The 25,080-nt window shown below is 42.0% G+C and overlaps 1 protein-coding gene across 2 annotated transcripts; it reads right to left on the bottom strand.

Annotated features, from left to right (window-relative positions):
* Nucleotides 1–123: 123 nt before the first annotated feature.
* On the bottom strand, nucleotides 124–24,879 carry RBM17 (RNA binding motif protein 17). Of its 2 annotated transcripts, XM_060095406.1 has the most exons (12): nucleotides 24,734–24,879; nucleotides 17,522–17,659; nucleotides 14,919–15,035; nucleotides 12,158–12,324; nucleotides 11,243–11,340; nucleotides 8,089–8,145; nucleotides 6,778–6,919; nucleotides 4,588–4,739; nucleotides 3,446–3,519; nucleotides 2,851–2,949; nucleotides 1,674–1,746; nucleotides 124–1,541 (listed from the first exon to the last, which is right to left on the bottom strand). In XM_060095406.1, exons 2-12 carry the CDS (start codon nucleotides 17,642–17,644, stop codon nucleotides 1,438–1,440), a joined length of 1,206 nt encoding a protein of 401 aa, XP_059951389.1. In that variant the 5' UTR covers nucleotides 17,645–17,659; nucleotides 24,734–24,879; the 3' UTR covers nucleotides 124–1,437. The 2 variants fall into 2 exon arrangements, with proteins under 2 accessions (XP_059951389.1, XP_059951390.1); XM_060095407.1 differs by lacking the exon at nucleotides 8,089–8,145.
* Nucleotides 24,880–25,080: the final 201 nt, after the last annotated feature.

The following is a 25,080-nucleotide window of genomic DNA, read 5'->3' as shown; positions in this document are numbered from 1 at the left end:
AATTATGTAATTCTTTTACCTTATATTCTTTAACCCAAATTTATTTCAGGGTATGTGCACTTTTATTTCAAAAGCAGAGTCTTAATTCACTTTTTACTCAGTAAAATAATACCACAAAAGAGAAAATGTTATTCTTTTATTTATGTTAAATAAAAACATGAGAAAATCCTTTTTTAAAAAGGGTCAGAATATTCCTTATGTCTCCAAACCAAGTCCATGGATGCAAAGAAATGCTGAGTACTTTCCTCCCCCGCAGGGTCACAAGACGCTCTCATGTCGTAAAGACCTGAAGAGACAACACAGGCGCATGTCCCGCAGCTGCCGCTTCAGGTAAGTCACATGCAACATTCGGGCAAGCAAGGAACAGAACACAGGCACAAGTATATTCTGGAAACACTTCCTGCTCTGGCCAATGAACCGCAGTGCCAAACATTTTTATGTTTTGTTTCGGGCCCTGCTAAATGTTTGAGCCACATACACCACTGCACTTCAATGATACAATTTTTCACAATTCCATAATTATATTAATCGCCAGTACAGTTTAAGTAACTGATGTGGCTGAATTTTATACATTTTAAAATTATGTATGAGAACTAACACTACTGCAAATTTTGCCAGTAGAAACGTGACCCCAGGGAACCACCATTTCCAAAACATAATCGGGCACACATTTACAGTGTACCTGCGAGGTTTTGAATTAACCGGTCACTTCTGATCTACGCTAAAGACTAGGCTTGAGTATCTGAAAACAAAGGCTATATTCATGATTTCTATACCCAAATACCCCTAAATCCATCACAAACCCTATAGTCTGACTTAGCTTAACCGAAAATGATTCATCCAAACAGGTCATGGTAGGCTCACAATTCTTCAACCTTAGTTTAGGTCATAAAGAGTTTTTTCTACGATTGGAGTCAATAAGAAGAATTTCTCTGTTAGAGAAAGCAGAAATTTTCACCTTTGGCAGACTGCCAAGATGATACTTTATTATAGAATTTATGAAGCTACAGTTTAGTAACTTGCAGGTTTTATTAAAATGAATCAAAAAAAAAAAGAAAGAAAAGCAAAGGGTAACACAACCCCATATCCCAAAACTTTCTAGATTTTTTTAGTGCAAGAAATGCCGTATCACTGAAGCACTTGAGAATTATCATGAAATCCTAGCAAAAAATGTAATCACCTCAGAAGTGGTAATAAAAAAGAGAAACAACCAGAGAGGCACACAGATTGTTTTTTTGTTTGTTTTTTTTAAAGGATTTTTATACTATATTAAAAAACCACAAAATAAAAAAGGGATCAGTCAACATATATCTTAGAAGTCCTTCCAGAGTCTCTGTACCCACAGCCATGCAGGCTGCCTGTTGCCTTGCTCTCCTCTGCTCAGTCTGTGGCTCGTTGAAGGATCGTTGGAGATGACTCAGGCTCTAGTTCTCACAATCACACTTGTTCTGCCAAATCCAAGACCCTGAATTTATCCAAATTGTAGAAACATGCTTTGACCACCCGTCCACCAAAATACCTCCCATTCAGATCAACAACAGCTAAAAGGCAAACAAAAAGACAGTCAGTTAAGGCAGGTATTCCATTAGTCATTACAAGAACATGTTTTAATTACAAAGATTAAGATCACAAATTCAACTTTTTAATTCTTTATAGTTAGCTGTACAACTTACCTTTAATTGCTGATTCAACCCTCTCAAATTCTAAAAATATTCGTACTGCTTCATCATCAGGGGCACCAGGAATCTGGAAAAGAAATGAAAGTATAGTAGGTAAAGATATCATCGGAGATATCACTGAATGTGAGTTTTCTCCCATAAATGATTTTTATCAGAGTAAGTATTCCAATTATCATCATATACAGATAAGCAATGGTCAAATACCAAGGAAATAAGTATAATTCATTCATCATCAAAATCTGCTGAAGGTCCGTTTATGACAGGTCTTAAGTGCTGGAACACACAGCCAAGCAGGACCTTTGGAGGTCCTATGCCATCTGACACATAAACAAATAATTACGCAGTCAACAGACAGCAACAAGATATGGAGGAGAAGCTGAAGTGAGCAGAAATTAAGGTGAAAAGACCCGTATGCTAACCGTCTCTCGCACGAGGCTAAGCTCCTTGGCAGAGCTTCCTAGGCCCCGCTTCCATAGCCCCACTGCCACTGTATAAGCACGGCTCCTGCTAACCCCCACCACGCCCAACCACTCCATTTTGCAGCCCTCCTCGGTCTCCCAGAAGCCATGACCCTAGTCTGAACACCCGTTCTCTCCTACCCAAATCCTACCCACTCATTCCTAAGTTTCGCTCACACCTGATACTGTTCACAAAGCCTCCTCTAACTATTCTGTGTGGATCTAATCCTTCTCTCACCTCCTGTACTTGTAAGTCAACATTACAGAGTCTAGCAACTGAATGTTCTCTAATTTCACGTGTTTGTTTTGTTGTTTCTTCAACGGAACGTTATTGCCAGGAGCACAGAATGTGTTTCCCCACCCACAGGCTCTCAATGCAGTACTGGGTATGTGGGAGGCACTAAGAAAACACCTGCCAAATGAATGAGACCAGAGGCACGTCCAAGTCACTAAACTACTGAGCACACTGTCATCTGGTCTAAACCTCAGTCACAAAATGAAATGTTTCTTCACCAAATAAAATTTGAAGTCCTTCTTGTGTTTATGTTTGAAATTGTAGTAACTGAGTAAAAGCAGTGTTAACTAACCAACATCTGTCACCTTCTATAGTATGACAATATGTTACTTACAGCACACTCTGTCTCTACAGAAAATGTTTTGTAGTCTATCAATTATAACTTGGTTTTATAAACATCAAAAGAAACCCCTCTTACTTCAAATATCACACATTTTCCAACTTTGCCATATTTTTCACACTCTTCCTTGGTTTCAACTTCCAAGTCTTCATCTACCTCTCCTGCACCAACCATGTTCTATAAACAAAAATAAATACATAAATTCCACTGTAAAGTATAATTTACAAATATGTAAACGAGATGTATAAATAACTTTTTTCCATGATGGCAAATGTTCCTAATCCCAAATGACATGAAGAAAATTTTCATCCCTGAAATACCCCAAAGTTGGTATTAAAACATATATAAAATATAAAAATATACATTAAGCTTCATAAAGAGTTATAAGAGCAACTGTGCAAGCATCAAAATATATAAACCAAGTTGAACTTCTAACAATTTCAAATATTTTAAAGTAATTACTCACTGTAGTCTTAAATACTGTGTTTAGCGAAGAAGCATTAGTGAAAAAGGAATCTAAAAATCAGTCTTATATGGAGTCTATCCAAAAGTGTCATTTTCAGTTTTCTTTAACTGTTCTGTCACCAGGGGGGCTGCAAGCGTGCAGGGACAGGTCAAGGTGGCGTGACACAATTCAAAGAGAGCAAACAGGTTTCCTCCTTCTGCGTCTTACCCTTAGTAGGACCACTTTAGTAGGACACTTAAGTATTTCAGTTAATGGATTTGAATCCGACTTCTTGGCTGCATCTGTAAGAAAACATCATCAGACATAGACATGCTACAGCACTGAGTCCAAGTTACAATGAATAATTTAATTTCAATAGCAATCCCCACTATCTATGTCCTAGAGCCATCTATAAGCATCCGCACAGTCTCTCAGCAAAAATGCAGCCTTATCTGGCTGAAAGCATCACTTTGCTTTGGTATAATTTTTACCATAATTTCTAGAACTTTTTAATATCCCCAATTACCTGCATTTTTGCTCAGCTCACTTCCTAAAGGGCTCACAGGGCACAGTGATCACAACCCTCAGAGGTGAGTCTTGGCTCAGGCAGTGGCCGAAGGTCCCCAGCCCAGTGTAATGAGCAGTTAACTAGCCAGCCCCTAGCTGACCAATTTCAGACACTCCCACAAAGCCAGGTGACTGTTGGTTTTCGGTTCTAGCCTGTGAGGCTCACTGCTGCTTCCTAAAGCTGTGCGTCGATAGGGCTCCCAGAAAAGTTCTCTCCCTTCCTTAGGAAAAGGTGTTCAGCTAAGCTGACTCAAAACCACTCAGTTCTGCTAAAAATGCTAAGTCACGTTTGACTCATTCCAATATGCCCTCACTACAGAACATACTGTAACAATCAAATGAAAATAAAATACCAAGTAGGCATCACCTACCAGGAGACTGCAAAATAACATTAGTCTCACAGAGCGATCAGTCAGTAAGAAAATTAGGATGAAAGGGCAGAAAAAAGAAAAGAGCAGAGAACCCTTACAGGATGGAGATGTAGCAGACAGAATCACCGATATACTGTGTATGGTGGCTCTGTCTTGCTATAAAAACTTAACTATGGTTTTATCAATGTAACAAGGCTCTTTGCTAGTAGAAGCAGGCATGACCTGGTTTTCTGGAGTCCTATTCATTTCTGCCTAAGTCTCTTGTCTTCTTTTTCTTCCATGGGCGTTCCTATCTGCCTGTCTGTTCTGAACTATTTGTAAAAACGGGCCTCAGGATTCAGTTTCCACAACGCAGAGCTGGAACGCATCACAATCAGGATGGCCTGCCTCCACCCTGCTCACCCCCAGGGACCCGCTCAAGGGGAGGCCCACCTTTCTCAGTGGCGTCGCCCACGATGATCTTGCCTCCCCGCTTGCTGGTCTTCTCCACGGACAGCGCTGTGCTCAAGCCCTGCTCGTGCTTCCCAAGACCCTGGCCTTCCCGGAAGCCATACTTCTGCATGATTTTATGTGCTACTGTGCCACTGTGGGGAGGAAAAAGGGAAAGGTCCTCGCACTCAACGTCATCAGCTACAGCATAAATTGGATTTTACATCACAGTAATCTCCTTCTGGAAAGAGAGAGTGTAAATTCCACAAGGGCTTCGACGAGGCCACATATAATTACCAACGGGCCATGAGATGGAAGCCGTGGAATGTTCAGGAGAAAGATAAAAAGTGAACGCTGAAATACTGGGCATCCTGAGATTACCCCTGAGATGAGGGAAACACTAGTTCCCCTAGTGAGATTTCCCCAGGCTCTGTTAGAAAACACTAGATTTCCTGTGTGCTCCAGTATCTGCTCTGCTACAGGGCTCATAACCAGCTTATTTTAAAGTGAGCCTGTCAAAATGTAAGTATGCTTTCACATAATGAAGATGATTGCATTTTTCTAAATAGTACAGCAGAGTTTCCAATGACTGACTTCATACATGAAAGGACACTTAGGGACCATCTATTTCAGAGCTGGAAATGAAGAAACTGAGGCCCAGATGGGCTGACGAGCTTAAGGCTAACTGAAAGCAAAGCAAGACACCACATGAGAATTATTTCGGTAGGAGTTTATGGGAGGATTGAAAGTGTAACCCACCACTCCTGATTCTTAGTCCACTGCTCTTCCTCTAATCCCATGACAGTTTTCAAACTGCACCGTGAGGAGCCTCCTGGGTCTCAAGGGTGCCCCCGACTGACCACTGCTACTTAGGGCTTAAATCACAAAACGCTGCTTCAACCAGAACTGTACCTACAGTATTTCATGTATGTAATTTCCTTAAATATTTCATTTGAACAAGCTGTTCTAGGGCTAAAAAGAAAAGACTGAAAACTGATGAACTGTACTACACTGTATCTTCCTTAGGCATAAAGATTTAATTCCTGTTTAAAGGAGATTCAGCAAAAAGTCAATTCTTACTAGCAAAAGGTCAATGTTTTCATTAGCAGGAAAAACCAAACAAAACCACCCCAATGGCTTCACGTCTGTCGCCCTCTAGCATACACTCTAGGGCAGCCTTTCTGCAATGAGGGAAATGTTCTCCATCTGCACTGCCCAGTATGGTAGCTGTTAGCCTGGTGAGCACTTGAGACTAGTGTGACTAAAGAAATACATGTTAAATTCTATTGACTTTCAATTAATCTAGCAGCCACGTGTGTCTAGTAGCTACCACAGAGAACAGCACAGGTCTACAAGACGGACACAAGATGAGAAACTCCAAATTCTCCTGTGGTGTGCAAACCCTATGGTGGAGGACCCATCTCCTCCAACTCTGACTAGCCCAGTTCCGAGGACGCTAAGAATCAAAGCACATGCACACAGGTGAGGGCAGATCAGTGTCACTACTACAGTCACAGCATTGCCACCAGAGGCAGTCCTTCTAGAGGACACAGAACTAAGGCCTTAGTGCAACGCTGCTTCAACCCCTCAGAGCACGAGAGGAACAGACTAAACAACATAAAACACTCTTTTAACCAAAACGCATGCCAAATCCAGTGAGACAAGCCCCACCTGAAAGTCAACCTTAAAACTGATTTTCATACACCAACAAATTTCTAATTATAGTTAGAACGACTGAGAGTTTTTAGACCAAAGGTATAGAACCATGACCTTAAAGCAAAGGTCATTTTATCAAAAAAAAAAAAAAGATGTCATTCATTTTTTGGACATAGCGTTAAGTCAGCTCTAATTCATATGACCTATTTGCAAATGTTATGAAAACAAATATAATGATCACAAACTATTCCTAACTAGAGAATATAACGTTCAGCATCTAAATCTTTCAAAATTTCCATCAGAAACCTTTATGTTTTGTACAAAACATAACAGTGTCATGCTGGGATACCCTCCATGTGACTTGAACCCTGATCCTCAAGAAGGAGGCTGCGTGACTGAGCACACTGAGCATCTCCCCATAAACCCAAAAAAGGCCCCATCCCAAAACATGCTGCACCTACTGGAAAGGCTGACAGTGCCTCCCATTCGGCCCCGCCCTCCCTGCACCTGCCGAGGTGAGAGCACCCGGACCATTACCCCATGTTGGCGAGGAAGGAGTTGCCAGGGCCAGTCGGGGATCTGGGTCTGTCTTGTTCCTCGTACACTGGGGGAGGGATAGCAGCTTTGGAAGACTGTGAGCGAGGTCTTGAATCCTCTTCATAAGGGAAGTCTCGGGGTACTGTTGGATGAAAACAAAATAGGTTTACCAAAATGCGACAAAACAATTCTGAACTGCACTTGGACCTTCTGTATGTTCCAGTAGATCTGATCAACCCCTCTTTTGACTCCCATAGCATCCTGTGTACCTGTCTTAAGAGGCTCATCTTACGAACTTATTACGCTGGCAGACAATAAAGGTCTTTGAGGTTAGGGACCATAGGCCAGTTCAGTGATTTGTAACCCTAGCTACACATTAGAATCAACAAGGAAGCTTGTTGGTCCAGATGCTTGGGTCCCACTCCCACAGACTGGTTTCAACTGGGGTTTATGGTTCGTCAGGTATTTTCACACAAAAGGTATTTAACAATTTTTAAATTACCTTCTTTATAAAAAGGTAACATTCATGGTGCAACAGGTATTAAAAAGCACTAGGGATGACTACATTTTCCTGGGGTAGTTTAGGTATGGTCCAACCCAGAGGGCAGGAAGATGAGCTTCATGACTCCTCAAAGTTCAACTCCAGGGCTTCCCTGGTGGCACAGTGGTTGAGAGTCCGCCTGCCGATGCAGGGGACACAGGTTCATGCCCCAGTCCGGGAAGATCCCACATGCCGCGGAGCAGCTAGGCCTGTGAGCCATGGCCGCTGAGGCTGCGTGTCCGGAGCCTGTGCTCCGCAACGGGAGAGGCCACAACAGTGAGAGGCCCGTGTACCGCAAAAAAAAAAAAAAAAAAAGTCCAACTCCAACCCCAAATTCTAGAACAGATCACTGGGAGAAGACTGCTTTGGCAATCTGAGTAAATGCACACAACCTGTGCACTGACCTAACCCAGGAAGGTGCTGCCACCTTGTGGAGGGTCACAAATTTAACAGCCCCTAGACCACTGAGCACAAAAACTCAGCTACTATTTGTTTTTACCCAACTCCAAATAACGAAATGTTGGAGAAGACAAAATGAATTATTTTTAAAAACAAACAAAAAAAGAATCTCACAAGATAAAAACCGACGCCTCAGAGCCTGGTATAAAACTTAAGGGGTGGAAGGGAGCACTTGGCTGAGGGTTAGAGCAAGGACGGGTTTCGAGCCATTTCCCTGCACTCAAGGACACCTGGCTGATTCCAGCTAAGACTTCCCACAACTGGGTTAAAGATGTGTATCTGAACAGAGAGGGGAAGAAACAGGTACGTACACTCTTTGTCTTTCTCTACAAGAGAAGTGGGTGGTGCAATGGCAGCTCCGCCCATACCTGCAGAAAACAGAAATTCCACCAATTAAAGGAGGGAAAGCGTTGCAGATGCCGGATCCTCAGCAATGTGACACACGCCACCTGTCACATCACACCACCCTCCAAAGAAAGAAGCAAGAAGGGATGCTACTCCATCTCTCCCACTAACATCTGAAGACTTCAGTATCTGAATCCAGGATTAAAAATACAGAAGTAGGGGCTTCCCTGGTGGCGCAGTGGTTGAGAGTCCGCCTGCCGATGCAGGGGATGCGGGTTCGTGCCCCGGTCCGGGAGGATCCCACATGCCACGGAGCAGCTGGGCCCGTGAGCCATGAGCCTGCACGTCCGGAGCCTGTGCTCCGCAACAGGAGAGGCCACAACAGTGAGAGGCCCACGTACCGCAAAAAAAAAAAAAAAAAAAAAAAAAAAAAACCAACAAAAGAACAGAAGTAAGTATTACTGCTTCCATTTTCCAGATGAGAAAATGATCGCGGGACAGTGAACAGGCAGAGACAGAATGAAACCCAGCTCCCTGTGAGGCCAGAGCATCCCCCACAAGACAGCACCCTTCTTTCCAGGATGCAAACCACTGGGACTGAACACCTATTTGGAAGTGTCAGTACTTCTGGTTACAATCTGTTTTGTTTTGTCACCATTCCTGCTCATGTTTCCTGGACAGAGAATGGTGGACACCAACAAACCAAAGTAGACTCCATTTTCTATCAGACAACCAGAGGGAAAACATGAGCAGAGAACATAAGGAATTTTTCACTAGGGAGAAGTGCTAACATATATAACTTAATCATCAATGAAACACTCCAAAAAATTTGATACAATGTAAATTAAAGAAACCAATGACAAAACCATGCTGCACCAGCACACAATGTTTCACAAAAGAAATCCCCCAAAGCCAGTGTATATGCATAATGATTAACAGGCCTAGACTAGAAAAAATACTTACAGAGAAATATGAGCCTTAATAAAACTTCTATGTCTTCTGAAATACCTATTATCATTTTTCACCTTGCCACTAAGACCTAAGTGATTATTAACTGATTCTGAAAAGATCAGCTCCAATGAGTTTAGTATACAAAATTCAGGGTGTTTACTGAAAATGTGTTACTAATCACATTAAAATATGACCATCAATATGTTAACAGCAGTACACATAACGGATATTAACACCGTTACTTCCCTAATATTAGTTATATCGTTCCTGCTAATGTTCAAAAAAAAAAAAAAAAAAAAGTCCTCAGTATAGAAGGCACACCTCCTCACAAAAAAGGGCAGTTGATTTGTAAGTTGGAAAGATGAAACCAAGAAATACTCAACCTATGTATTGGATTCTAAAACAAGTTAATAAATCAGGCATTTGTTGATTAGGAAGATAATGAGTCTGACATGTTAACATAATGCCTGACACACAGAGCACACTCAAATGTTAACCCTATTCCTCCTCAGAAAAACAATGCAGTGCCTGATAGTGCTTGGCACGCAGTAGGCCTTTTTTCAGCTGAGGTATAGTTGACATGTAATATTATATTAGTTTCAGGTGTACGACATAATGATTTGGTATTTGTATATATTGTGAGATGATCACAACAAAAAGTCCAGTTAACATCTGTCACCACATACAGTTACAAAAATTTTTTCTTGTGTTGAGAACTTTTAGGATGAAACCCAGCTCCCTGTGAGGCCAGAGCATCCCCCACAAGACAGCACCCTTCTTTTCTTGTGTTGAGAACTCTCAGCCAACTTTCAAATATGCAATTATTTTATCCCCAAAATGTAATGGCCTAAAACAATAAACATTATCTAAAAAAACCCCAAAACTATGCAATTATTTGTATTATTAACATAGTGACCATGCTGTACATTACAATCTCATGATTCATTTTGTAACTGGAAGTTTGTACCTTTTGACCCTCTTCACCCATTTCTCCCAGCTCCCCACAACCCCTGCCTCTGGTAACCACCAATCTGTTTTCTGTATCTATGAGCTTGGTTTCTTTGTTGTTGTGCAGTAAGTATTCTATAAATCTGTATAATTCATATCTGCATTGAAAGAGTAAGAATCTAAATTAGTACAGACCCACTCCTTTCCAACTCATTTAGTATTTTGAAGTTTAAACTAAGCCCTGAAAAGCCTTGGCTGTACACTGGGAAGACCAAGCTTGCCAAACTGCTGCTCATAAAACAGAGTTCATGTATGTGGAAATACACTCCAGCTTCATGATAACATTCTTCTTAGGTCTCATGGTAAAGGTGACCACATTGCAATGAGGTTTTCAGGTAAAGAAAGATCTTGGTTAGATGCACAATGGACCCGTTTCATACACAACGTTATTCCCACCAGTCCACTATAACAGGGATATCACAGTTATCTGAGTTGTGTGGTATAAAGTTGTGTGGTGTAAAGGAGTTAATCCATCAGAGTGCTTAGAACAGTGCCTGGTATCTAGGAGACAAGAAGAAGATTTCAATTTCTCATTTAAATCTCAATCTGTCAACCAAAGTGGTGAACTAAATCCAGGAAATCCCAGCAATCAAACATGATGAAGCTAAAATAAGTAGCATTCCATTCTCTCAAGAATGAACACTGCTTAGCTATCTAATGATCACTAAGAATTTGGCTCTAACACAACTACAATGCTGCTCTTAGAGACCTCTTAGAGATGGAAGAGGTCTTACGAAGCACCTAGTTCAAATGCTTGTCTCCCTGCTCCCCGTACGACACTGAAAGAAACCAGCGCCCAGGGAAGCTCAGTCATGCGTGTTAGTGGCAAAGGTTCTGGAAATGAGTGCCTTGACTTTCCATTCAGTGCTGCTCTTAACGGAAATGTAGCTGGATACAGAGAACAGGTTGGTGCGACTGTGCTGAGGGTAAAGTCGAGACTGGGCATGTATTTTAAGGTATGTTCCAAGTGTCCAACAAGTAAATGTTAGAAAGACTGTCTGTGAAAACAATGTAAATTTACACTGTCATGCACATGTGGGTTGCTGAGATTCTGGAGAGAAAATTACCCAAATCAGTGTCAGATGAACCATTTATGAAACTGAATATGAAATGGTGGAACTGCACCATGTTTGAAACATAGTATCTGTGTTCATGCCTTACTTCTCTTCCTCCTCTCTCGCTCATAATCTTCATCTTCATCAGAATCTGGATCCGGTCGCCTGGAAAACCCACTAGCTTCATGTCTGTCTTTACGCCTCCTGTGATAAGAGGAAATAAACGTTCACCACAGATGAACCAATTCAGAGATGTGAACTCAAGGATGTCACCTTGACTTTTTTTTGTGGGGGGGGGCATGCAAACTGGTTAAGACTAAAGTAGCAGAAGTATGAGAAGTGAGAAAAATCCAGAAGATAAACCGAACAAATGTAAGAGGTATATGAATATAAATAGCAAGAAAAAAGTTTCCTTGATATTTACCTCTTTCAATTTTAAACCATATCAATAGGCAATAGTTAATTAAATAATTTTGATTCTCTAGAACATGTTTTCACTTCATGAAGTGATTCAATAAATAATAGTATATTAATATTTTATATAACTAACAATTAATACTCAGTATTTTTAAAAGAAGAAATGCAAATAAATCCTTGTTGCCCATTCTTTCAAAAAACATAAAAGATGTATATGAGTTTTTAAAAACTCCATCTGGCTCAAAATCAGTAAAAGTTAAGAATAACATTTTAAGTTCTTTAAGTAGTTATGACTCTAGCAGAGTCACAGCATAGGAAAAAAACCCTATTATTCAACATCACTTTGTAAGTCATTTCTCCAAGAACTCACCCAAGACGTATACTCTAAGTTTTCTGCAACTGTATATGAAATTTGCTCTGGAGTTTGTTTTCGTGCTGGGATGTAACGACCACACATTCTTAACAACAACCTGACTCCTCCTGACAACTGCTCAGACCAACCAGGAAACTCACTCAGCCTTACAGACAGCACTGAAGTTCATTCACCAACATCTGAACGACCATTTCAAACGTAGAGCACCTCCACATCCGCGCGAGGCCTTACTTTTCTCTCTCTTCTATTTCCTTCTGTCTTTCCAGCTCCCGCTGTCTCTGTCGCTCCTCTCTTTGGCGCTTCACTACTTTCTCATAATCGTTAGGAAACATGGGATCATATTCATCAGCTAGGGGAATCAAAACTTCTCCTGCAGAAAACCCACTGGGAACCGGGTCCTGAGGAAGGGAAAAATGCCAAAGTAAGTATCATCCTCTGTCCTGGAATTTTATTCACAGAATTAAGGTCAAAAAATACGAGGGCTAGGAGGGGCCCTGAAGACCACCTGTCTGCCTCTGCTTTACAGATGAGGGAGCAGATGCCCGAGGAGGTCCAGGGACTTGACGCGGCCACACACCTAGCCTGGGAGCAGCAGAAAATGACAAAGTTCAGTACTAATTCCATAAACACCCTACAGCACTTGCCTGGAAGTCTTAAACAAGCTGCCACCACCTAAAATTTTAAGCAATAAATTTGATTATTTATAGCAAACACAGAATACTTCTATATATATATATATATCTGTGAAAACTTAAAATACAAAACAACTCATGAATAACGCATTCTTATAGTCATTTAATAGAATAACTTTAGATTCTGATTACATGGAGACATGACATATTAAGATTTAAAAAAAAAAAAGAAAAAAAAAAAGGTAAAAAGCATCCTCTTGGGCTTTGTGAAATCCTCTGGAATGCACACCCTCCCCAGGCATCTGCATCTCAGGCCTGAGTCTGCACAGGTGGAGGTAACTCCCTTCACATCATCATTCATTTTTTAAGGTCCACTAAGTCAGGTTCAGATGACAACATTTTGCATTTCTCTTCTGTACATTTAGAAACTGGGGCTCCTCTTTGAGAGAAAAAGAGGTAGAGTAGCCTTAACAAAGAAATCGGAACAACAAAAGGCAGACAGCACACAGTCAACTAGACACACACGATGAGAAGGGGGCTTTGCCCTAGGCTCGTGGTTTTGACCTCCACGGTTCTCGTAAGCCCTGACCTACTGCGTGGTCTCACGTTCCTAAACCTCCATACTTTCTTCTGTTAGTTTCCCTAGCACAATGCCTCCTTATTGTCTGTAAAAGTAAGATGCTTTCCCTGGTCTCCGCAGATCCCCCAAATGAGCACAGGTCAGTGTCCCCAAGCGCCCACTCTGTACCTCTTTCAGGAGGAGCATGCCCAGCACTGCCAAAGACAGGAAGGTTGTTTGTAAAATGTACTTTATATAAGAACACAAAACTGGCATGATAAAGAGAGCTTATGCTCATCATCAATGGATCTAAATCCAACAATTCCTGGATTACACTGTGCAGTTTGATGTTTTTTCGTCATAAAACACTTCATGGTTTCCTTACACCTAAAACTCAAAAAACACTTTGATTTGATGAATAAAAGAAATTAGAAAAGTAACTGTAATCACCTCCCAGGCCCTATCACTGGAAATCTTACAAAAATCTATTTAATGCAGGGCTACCAAAGGGCAGTTATTCATCTGTGTTCACATAAAAGACATTTTAAAAACACAAAAGCACATGAACGACATTTCCTTTCAGTTATTATTAAGATAGGAGAAGCTAACAATGAGCCCCTCGATTTACAGAACACTGCCATCACAAAGTTTCTAACTCAGAGACTAGACTGTCAGCATGAAGGTTAATTTTTTGTCATTTCAATATTTGACAGCAAACAACTTTTACTGTATAAACCCTGCTTAAGTTCAACAATGAGCCATCCTTCTCTAAATGCTATAAAGAATAAAGCAGCTTGCTTGATTTTAAAAGCCTGAATGTTAATACCCAATGCTGGGAGGGTAGGAAAAACCCAAACGCTCACATGTTACAAGTGATACTATTTACTGATACAGCTCTGCTGGAAACAAGTTGGCGCTAAATAAATTGCCCATAAAAGTGACTGATCTCCTAATGTCACCTCAGGAAATCTATCCTAAGAAAGTAATTTTAAATGCATAGAAAGCACTCTGCAGAGGTGTTCACTAGAGGTCTACTGGTTCTACAGTTAGGAAACAGGTGTGTAAATCACCATACATTCACCTGATGGGAATGCTTTACAATTAAAAATTGGCTATGCAGCAAGAAGGAAAATGCTTACTGATTAAATTTGCGGGTGATATTATAGGTTCTAGAGCCAATACACAATAACAGAAGATGACTAACCAGTTTTTCATTAGATGTAGCAAAAAAAAATTAGGCAGAGAATCTGTGGGAAAAAATGTTGAATGACTAAGAATCCTCAGAAAATTTCCACTGTGGGGTGCCTTTCCCTCTTGACAGACTATCAGCCTGCAGGAGCATGACCAGTTCCTCTGGTCAAGAAACCCCACCAAGAGCTTCACAGCAAACCCACACGGGGGAATACTGTGAAGTCAATAAAATGATCATATGGTCCTAGGCTTTTTGACACAGATGGACACTCACAATATATTAAGTGAGAAAAGTGAGTCAGAGAACAGAAGGTGGAGAAGGCGAAGGATGGAAAGCTATTCCAAAATACAAAGTTTTTAAATTCTGGAGGGTAGGACCGAAGTCATTTATTTTTCTTTTTGTCTACCTCCAGTTTCTGATTCTTCTATAATTAACTACTGTGTTTTAAACAGATGAATGTTTTAAACTTGATAAAACAAAAGTAAACATTAAATTGAAAATGATACTGCCTAGAGTGCAAGGCCTACTGAGAAGGTGTGTTCAGAGTGATGTGTAAAGCGCAGCCTGTGGAAAGCAGGAGGCCCACCCAGCTGGGGGTGGGGAGTGTACCTTGAGGCCCGCCGCCACGTGCGGCGGGGTGTCCACGATCTGCCGCTCGTCTGAAGAGCCACCTCGCTTCAGGTCGATTACTGGGGCAAGGACCGTACTTTGTTTTGTCCTCTGGCTCTAAAATCATCAAAAAATAAGAAAAGTGTACCGAGGCTTCAAATTAAAATTCATACTGTTTGTAACAAAACTTTTTTTGGACTCTGCAACAAACCTTTCAGATATGAGAAAAATAATCTTAACAGCCTTTTAATTCAGTTATTACAATAACCATATACTAGTTTCTTTAGCCCTTTTTTTTTTACAACACAAATTTCCTCCATTTTTGTAAAAGCTTTACAGAAAGCTTGGTCGCTTTTGTTTAAATTTGCATATGAAATAATATAAGAAAAAAGCTCTACATTAGGTTCTCCGCATTATACTTCAACTAGTGTGGATCTTTCACAAGGAATGGGTATGTTTTATATCTTGGGCATACACTTGTGGATTAGTATATCTAACCTGTATATCTCTACTATATTTCGACTTCTGCTTTTCTATTTTATCTTCCATTGAACCAAGACTGCCCACTAATTATGTCCACTTATAGTCTAATTGAGTTTATGTTATTAAGTATGAGAATTGTTCCTAGGAGTCAGTCACTTTACAAAAGAGAAGACTGAGGCCTTCAAGAATAGAATATATGAAATAGCATTAGCATTAGAATGTAAAACCTTATTTATACATCTTATGTCCAAAGCAGAAGTTACATGAAACGAAGATTTAAAAATTAGACCAACTTAAAAAAAATTAAAACAAATAAACAAGACTTGGGCTTCCCTGGTGGCGCAGTGGTTAAGAATCCGCCTGCCAATGCAGGGGACACGGGTTCGAGCCCTGGTCTGGGAAGATCCCACATGCCGCGGAGCAACTAAACCCATGTGCCACAACTACTGAGCCTGCGCTCTAGAGCCCACGAGACATAACTACTGAGCCCGTGTGCCACAACTACTGAAGCCCACACGCCTAGAGCCCATGCTCCGCAACAAGAGAAGCCACTGCAATGAGAAGCCCGCGCACCGCAACAAAGAGAAGCCTCCGCTCACCACAACTAGAGAAAGCCCACATGCATCAAGGAAGACCCAACACAGCCAAAAATAAATAAATTAATTTTTTAAAAAAAGACTTGTTTTGTTAATCTTTTCATGTGGGATGAAAGTTTGTTTTAGAAAGACAGAATTCTATCTCTTTAAAAAGAAGTAGTATTGGCATAAAAAATTTAAATCTGGTAATGATATATGAAAAAGACAAAAACTCTAATCAACAGAACTGACAAAACCAATTTAAATTTTAAGAGTGTTTTCTCTACCTGTGGGTATCCTAATCTTAAAAACCTTTTATAATACTGAGAAATCAAATGTAAACATTTTAATATTAATGATGTATGTAGTGAAGCAAAAAAAAATAATTCCAACTTTAAAAAAATTTATTGTGTGAATTTTCAAACATTAAGGAGAATGATTAATGAACTCATGTCTCTTTAACCTGGCTTCAACAACTACCAACTCGTGGCAAATCTTGTTTCATGTATCCCTGCCTCCCCTGCCAGAGACTGGAGTATTTTAAAGTAAATCCCAGAAATGATATCATCTTATCAGTAAATATTTCATCATATTAGTAAATATGTATCTCTAAAGCAGTTCTTCTCAACTTCTTTTTTCATTATTGCCTCCTCCTTCAAGGAACCTTTTAATACATTTTCTTCTCCACCTATGAAATTTTAATACCACAGATACACCACACACCTGTTTATGTATTCTGTGTATATCTGGCCTTTATACATAAGAAGAGCAGGATTTTTTTCACCCCTTAGAACCAATATTTGCCCCATATGGAGGGGATACAGCCTCCACTGGGGAATCATGTTCTGAAACAACAAGCAAACCATAATACCATTCTCATTCCTAAACGTATTTGATAGGAACATTTTAATAGCAAATATCCAGTAGACAACTACTTTTTTTTTTTAATGTTTTACCCGGTGAATGATTTCAAGGATGTTGCCAATGCCCAACATTACACAACAGAAACAAAAACAAATACCCCAGACTACAAACCCTGATACGTTCACAACCAACCCCAGCCTTCAGTAACACACACATTATCACAGCTCAGTCATTACCACAGAGCTTCGTTCTCAAAGTGCTGCTTCCAAACCACCTCCAACAAACAGCAGGACTGCTCCCTAAAAATGCAGACTCCCCAGGCCCCAACCCAGAATCAGGATTTACCAGAGTATCAGGTGTTGTATAGCCTTTTAACCAAATTCTCAATCTTGGACAACCAAGACTGACAACCTGCACACTGGAGTTTGACAACCAGCATCATTGCTGAAAACCAAGAGTATGCTTTTCCTCATTCTGATTCCCTGAAACAGTTCTATTCCCAGGAGAAGCAAAATGACCTCCAACTCCTATTCCTCTCCCTCCCCCACCCCAGCCTCTCCCCTTACGAACTGCATCCTACACATTCTTCAACCAAGAGGCAGAGCAGCAGGCTACGCTTAATCCTTAGGAGGCACCTGCCGGTACACCTCTGCTCTCACAGGTGGGCTTAGCTTCTCTTACCTTTGCCTGAGTGAGAGCTGCCTTCTTCACCTGGAGCTGAGACTGCAGAAGTTTGAAGTTTTTGGACCAGCCTTCCGTTTTTGAGTCACTGGTCTCCACTCCCAGGTCATCGTACAGGGACATCTTCTCAGTTTAATGCTGAAAGGCAAGAGGGGTAGGGGTTAAAGAATGCAAAAATGTAGTGAAGATTTCCAATCTTCCCATGTGAAAATAACGCAGTATCATAGAACTCCAGAGGTAAGAGGTATCTGAAGAGATCACCTGGTCCAGGAACATTCAGTGACAGAAGCCAAGATGCCTGATATCACCAGTCAGCACCCTGACACAAAAAGCTGCATCCATGTACTATTTTTATTTATTTTTTGTTTGTTTGTTTGTTTTATTAGTTTCTGCTTTATAACAAAGTGAATCAGTCATACATATACATCTGTTCCCACATCCCTTCCCTCATGCATCTCCCTCCCTCCATGTACTATTTTTAAAATAAACCTCTAGAATGAATTTTCCTATATATAAGATCATGTGGTCAAGTATTTCACGAGTGAAATCCTTCTGTTCTATAGAATGAGATAAGACGGAAGTTCTAGATTCAGGGCATTATTAATTACATATATTCAATTTTTTAAAAACTCTATTTTGTGTCAACAGCAAAAAGTAGAAGCCTTACAAAAACACCTATTACAAGGCTGATTTAGCACAATTAACTACTTTTTTTTTTGGTGGTGGTGGGCCGTTATCCTTTTATAAAGAAAAAACCGTAATATATGCCCCCAATTAAGGGGAAAAAACCAGAAATGACCTCACAGATGTGACAGGAAGGTAGAGGGTTAGATCTTATTAATAACCAGGTTTCCCCATATCCCACCAAGCAGAAATCTGTAATTTTTAATGACACGGATTACAAAGACAGAATCAACAATCTACATGTGAATGATCAATATATACTATCCCTGGCAGAACAGAGCCACACAAGAGGATGACAACAAAAACAACCATAGTTAACACTTACTAAAGGCCTTATCACACACCACGAGCAGTCCAGGAGGGAAATGGGGACTTCCAGAGGGAAATCTGCCCCAGGTCACAGTGGGAAGAGCCATCTCAAAGGCAGTCAGGAGAACTGCACAGCTCACGCTGGTCAATCCTTACTGCCACCTTTAAAACACCTCAACGTTCTGAAACCCACAAAATGGCTCACTTCTCAAAATAAGAAATCAGTCTCTTTCTCACAGATGGAAAGAGGAAAAAAATTTTTGATTAAAATCCCTAAACTGCAAAGAAATGCTTAACATGGGTAGTTTCTAACATATGGACACATTCCAAAAGTCTGTCAGTTCCCAGGCTCAGACAGCATTTTGCCATTGAAACTGTGTTATACAAGTCCTGTTTTGCCTGTGTCTGTGTCTCAGGAAGAGAAGGTGATATAGACAGGAAGGGAAATATTTAATTTCCCCCCGGGTCACGTCTGACCCCGGGCAAAACTTCGGTCTGTCTGCTCATTTCTCCACCCTTCTGTGCATGGATTCTAAGACCCCAACACCTTGGCTGACCCGGTTCCACTGTGCTTGGGGCGGGGGTGAGGGTGGATGCCGCCTTCCTCCCTCAGTATAGCTGTTCCAGTCCTGAGCAGAAGTCAGCCCCTGTCAACTGCAGTCGCCTTCCACAGTGTCTTCCCTTCTTAATATGTGAACCGCAGACTACCTGAAAGCTCTCAGTTTTGATTTCTCAATGAAAGGCCCCAAGGCAGCACAGAAGTAGGGTGAATACAAGCAGAGCCCAGGGTACTGGTGGCTGATTGCTCCAATGAGTCACCTAAAAAAATCAAGGAATGCCTCTACTTTCTCCTCCTCAAGGCTCTTGTGACAACTCAACGGCTCAGGTGACGGCAGCACGGACAGAGAATTTCCTAGAGCATATCCCACCGGGAAATGCTCACTGTCTTCAGTGCCAGACAAAGTGAACGTGGCAACACCTTGTCATATTAAGCTTGAGACAAGTTCAAGTCACTGAGGCTAAATGGAGGAAAATTAATGACTTCCATTTCTTAACTAAGTATGGCTGAAATTTGACCATGTCTCCAAAGTTTTGTAGGGCATGCCCCCGGGGTCCACTTCAGAACCTACTATTTTAATCCACAGTCAGTGTAAACTCCATGAAAACCTACATCAGTCTGTGGAGGTCACTGCTCTACCCCCAGACTAAGATCAATGTCCACCCCAGAGCTGAACAGGCAGTTAGACCGACTGCAGAGTTAACACTCTATTTGCAACCCCCCCACCCAGGCCATGGCTTCAGAAATTCCTTGCCCACAATGACTGTGGAAGACAAATGCACCAAAAAGCTTTAGAGGATGTCATGCGCTTTTCTCCCAGCCTACCTGGTATTCAAAACTAATCCTTCCTCTCTAGATAACACATCCTTAAAGTTGCAGTTTAACCTGAAAAACTGAGAGCAACAGCAAAGAAAAACAACGCTGAGTGTCCAGCTTAGTACTGTGGGCCTGTGAATGACGCAGGTTTGAACCGCAGAAGTCCACTTACATGCGGCTTTTTTTCCATAGTAAATACTACAGTACCACACCATCCGCGGTTGGTTGAATCCACAGATGTGGAACCGTGGATACAGAGGGCCAACTGTACAGTTATATTTGGATTATCGACTGAGCAGAGGGTGGGTGTCCCTGACCCCTACGTTGCTCAGGGGTCAACTGTAATGTGGTTCTCAAAACACTACTTCAGAAATGACCATGCATCTTTCATCTAACCTAGTTTAATTTTTTTTTTTTTTTGCAGTATGCGGGCCTCTCACTGTTGTGGCCTCTCCCATTGCAGAGCATAGGCTCTGGACGCGCAGGCTCAGTGGCCATGGCCCATGGGCCCAGCCGCTCCGCGGCATGTGGTATCTTCCCGGACCGGGACACAAACCTGTGTCCCCTGCATCAGCAGGCGGACTCTCAACAACTGCGCCACCAGGGAAGCCCTAACCTAGTTTAATTTTTTGAGACCTCTTCATTCAGTTGGTCACCAAACCAAAGCCTAGTAAACAAACTATCGGTTCATTTGTTTTTCTTTAATCTTATAAAAGCAAGGTAAGACTGACACATTCTGGGAAACAAATATAAACAACGCATTCTGAGAAATCATAAAGCTAATTATCAAAATTTGTTTGCAAATCTAACTCCACTTTAATTCTCCCAATATCGCTTAATAAGAGATTTGAGAAATTCATTAAAAAAAAGTATTTACAAATAACATTGGTGCCAATGGAAAGAGAGTACCCAAATGCCCACTTAACTATGAAGGGAAAAGACCAGCTTATTCACTTTTGCAGCTCCAATTTCTGGCACAGAGTAGGCATTTAATAAACAGTTTTGAAATATCAATAATTAAGTAAATTCTATTTGGCCACATGAATCAGCAGTGAAACTACACAATGCCCATAGGCTCCACGAGAAAGTAAAGAGCAGGCAAAAGGTTCTGGAGGTAGATGGTGTTAACAGTCGCACAATGGTACCATGCACTTAAAAATGGCAAATTTTATGTTATGTATATTTTACCACAATAAAAATTTTTTTAAAAAAAGAATAGGTAAAAGGGCGGGGAGAAGCAGCAATGGGGGAGGGGGTGTGAGGTAACAGGCTGCTGGACATATCCCAGCCAGAAGAGTAAACTGATGGAAACATTTTCCCAATTTCAGGGTTACAAAATCAAGCAGCGCAGAGGCTCTCTACCTCCAGCAGAGTCCTTCTGGCTAAGAACCCAGTACTTAACAATGTCATCGCTGCTGGTGAGGTTTCAGGAGACCACACTTCCTCCGACTCCAGTCTACACTGAAGCTGGCTGTTGACAATTCCACCTGATTCGCCTCGCTCTGCAAGCTTTGGAAGTCATTGTGCAGCAAAATCTCATGTTCCTTAAAAGTTCCTTGTTTCTGGTCTCAAAACCTTCGAAAACACACTTTAAATATTAGAAACTGACATCATCTCACCAGCATCTGCTAGTTTTCTTTAACTCGGAGCTTATAAATCAGATCTCCGCATCCCAGTAAATTCAGAAGAGCTTTCTTTACTTTTCTCCTTCTCACTCATCTTCAAATTCACAGAAGTGGATTAACCACAGCAACAACACACTTCTATGGCCTGCTTCAATTAATTACTATAATGCTACAAGCACCAGTGAATTCACCACCCAAAACAAGAGACAGGATCTGGAGAAGAAACCACACTCAACCACATGGCCCCCATCCCATTCCACCCAAGTGATCTCCTGGGCCCAGGGGTGAGCAGCAACCTGAACCCCATTCTCATTAATTCCATGCTTTCCTCCTTTTATATAATCTTATTGACATAGCTTATTGCATCTATTCCTTAAAAGGTGTATATATCTTTATTTTAGTTGCGTTAAGCACCTGAAAATATATCACAGTCGATTTATTCACTCTCCACTGCAAACATTGAAATGTAACAAGTGCACTAACAAGACTCTGTTAGGACCTGAACTTAACCTCATTAATGCTGAGATGCCTTTCAGATGATATAACACATTTACTTCATGAAGTATGTTGCCAGGTATTAAAACCGTAGCACTTTCTAACATTTGGATATACCTTAAGAAGCCAGGATCAAATGCAAATACAAACAGGTGATTTTTATTAACTTCTTTAAAATACCTTCTCACTATTTACTTCTTTATCATGGTAACACCATCCTTTGATCAACAAATCTTCCATGTATGCTTTTTTTTTTCCTTAAAAAGAAACATGGTAAACACAGTCTGCCAGAAGAATGATGACTTTTCAAGATTCTACCTAAGCTGGCAAAATATTTTTTAAAACACGTGCAACTGGCAGAAAAAGAACATGGAAGACGTCGTCTCAGAAGCATCCCACCTACTCGTCTTTCAAGTGCATCTCAAGCCTTTGGTGACTACGACCCCCACATAAAACCAACTACCCCCCTGAACACACTCAGATCATGTTATGATGTCCACTGGGTGACACATCTATCTCTAACTATATCATAAAGCCCTTTAAGGGAAGGGCTGTTTCTGTTTTCATCTTTATTACTCTAACTGAGCACCATGTTTGGAACACTGTTAAGTGATTTACAAATATTTTCTAAATATATGAGAGTGGACAGAAGATGTTAATGCACCTACTGAAATCATATTATTATGAAACAGTAAGATCAGCCCTTTAAGGACATAACTTGTGGTAAGCAGGATATGAGATAAGCATGGTAAATTTTACACCATAACTAATGGGAGAAAAACTACTCCCACCATACAACTAATAATGAGTCAAGGTCTGAGTTCTGAGCACCTAAAGAAGCAGGCTTGGTAAGAAAAGACCTTCTTATCACTAAATAGATATTCGCGTATCACAAATTAAAAACGAAGCTTAAAGAATAGGCGAAGTACTGTACATACAGACAGAAAGGAACAGGAAGGGAACTGTAAGGGGCGGTGCCTGTTGATGTCCACAAAAAATACAGGTAATAAAAGGCATCTGCTTTGTGTGTAAGATTTATGACTTTTTAAAGAATTTTTAAAAGGTTTCCCTATACCTCCACCTCTGACACCCTTGTCACAGCTCAGTATTCCCATCCATTCTCATAAAGTCTATCATTACCGAAGCACCATAGGCCGGAGGGTATTGCAAATAAAGTCCACGAGTCACCAGTAACTTAAATGTATCAGAGAACGTCCTTCGCTATTTCCTATTATGAAAGACTTGGGGAATGAATACCAACCCTGGAACATCTGCTCCCTACAGGTAATTTAAAACAAGCCAGGTAAAAAGAAATCCACTTTATAAAGTTACTTTTGGGAACGCACAATTCTCCAGATTCTTATTTTCCATAAAGGCTATCTTTATCCGTCACAGAACTCCACGATCAGAACACCTCAGAGGGCCAACACCTCTGTGACACCTTGTTGTATTTCTAACTCACAACCTACTCTCTATTGTAAACTGTACAGCAGACAGCACACTTCTTAATAAAGTTCTAAAAATAAAACACTCTCAGTTTAAATTACTAATGTAATACCCCATATTCCCTAAATATCCTTACTATAGTCAAAACGTCTGTGGCATTTACCCCATAAAATTGTGGAAACTGAGTTGCAGCCTTTAAAAACTCCACCTGTTGCAGGAACACACAGTCCTCACCTACATGAGAATGTGCAGAATTTTGCCCTCATCCAGAATATCCTACTTTCCACCCATCTGCCTGCCTCTAGCAATAAGTACCTCCCACGTTTCTCCTTCACTGACTTCTCAAAGAACCTTCTTGATCTGACCTGACTACCCCTCTTCACACCTCTGCCTTTCCTGCAGTTTCCAGAATGCACTAAGGTGCCTCACCTCTGGTACCTTTACATTTATTTCCTTCCTCTGCAGGAAACATTTCCCTCATCTTGCACATCTAACAAAACACCCCCAAGACTCAGTTTCAAGCCTCATTCCTTTTTGGAAGGTTTTCCAGACCCCACTCCGGTCAATCGGATCAACCCAGGCGTGGCTTTTTATGCTCGTTTCCCCGGAAACTAAACTCACAGAGCGTGGGGACAGAATCTTATGCATCTTGCATCCGCTGCTACTAACACATGGTCTGGGCGAAAAGAGATGCTAAAAAAAAAAAAAAAAATGCTGGGTGATTGGACATCGAAGCTAAAACACCGCTTTAAAAGGACAAGGACCGAGATAGTGCCGGAGTCACGTCTTCCTCCACCCGTACAGGTAAACCCCCGTCCCTGAGAGAAGTCCACACCTGATTCCCCGTTCTGCAGCCTAAGAAGGAAAAGGCTTCCTTCCTTTGCAACCCCGGGCACAGGTGACCCAGGCATGCCTACGGGGTCCAGAGGCCCAGCAACTTTTCCCAAAACACTACCGACGGTGGGGAGGAAAAGCCGCCCTCGGGTCCAAAAGAGATGTGGACAGACGGGAAAGAAGAATGGAAGACTAGGAATGCGAAGGCCCGGCGACCCGAGGCAAATAAAGGAGCGGCGAGGCGCGAAGGGAGACACGGAGGGTAGGCCGAGGCCGGACCGCCTGATGCGAAGGCACCGGCGGCTCGGGGGCGGCCCGGGACACCAGCCCCTAACAGCGCGGCCTAAAGCCGCGGCGTCGCGTCCAGCGCCACCCGGGGAGGCGCACCCGCCCCGGTCCCCGCCCGCCCACCTACCCTTCCGGCCCTCCCAGGGCGCCACTTACCCGGCCCGCCCGGCCGACGCTCCCGGGCCGCGGCGGCGCACAGGGGCCGAGGCGCCGCAGACTCGGCGGGCTGGGCGCTCGGCTTCAGCCCCCGACGGCCGGACCTCTCCGGCGCCAACCCCTACGCAGAGCCCGTGAGGCGCGCGGCGGCGCGGAGTCACGGCGCGTGCGGCCGGGAGAGAGGCGCGTTGCTCCTGCGCCGAGGACGCCCCGCTGTTGCGCGCCCCCTGCCGGCCGGAGGACCGCACCTGCACCGCCCCCGCGCCCGCACCGCCCCTACGCCCGCGTCCTTCTCTCCCGCCAAAAGGTGTCGCGGTGGCGCAAGGTTGCGACATTTCAGACGCGGG

Source organism: Mesoplodon densirostris, chromosome 4, assembly GCF_025265405.1.
Source record: "Mesoplodon densirostris isolate mMesDen1 chromosome 4, mMesDen1 primary haplotype, whole genome shotgun sequence".
NCBI lineage: Eukaryota > Metazoa > Chordata > Mammalia > Artiodactyla > Ziphiidae > Mesoplodon > Mesoplodon densirostris.
The sequence above is the reverse complement of the archived record's forward strand: the minus strand, read 5'-3'. Positions and strand labels throughout refer to the sequence as shown.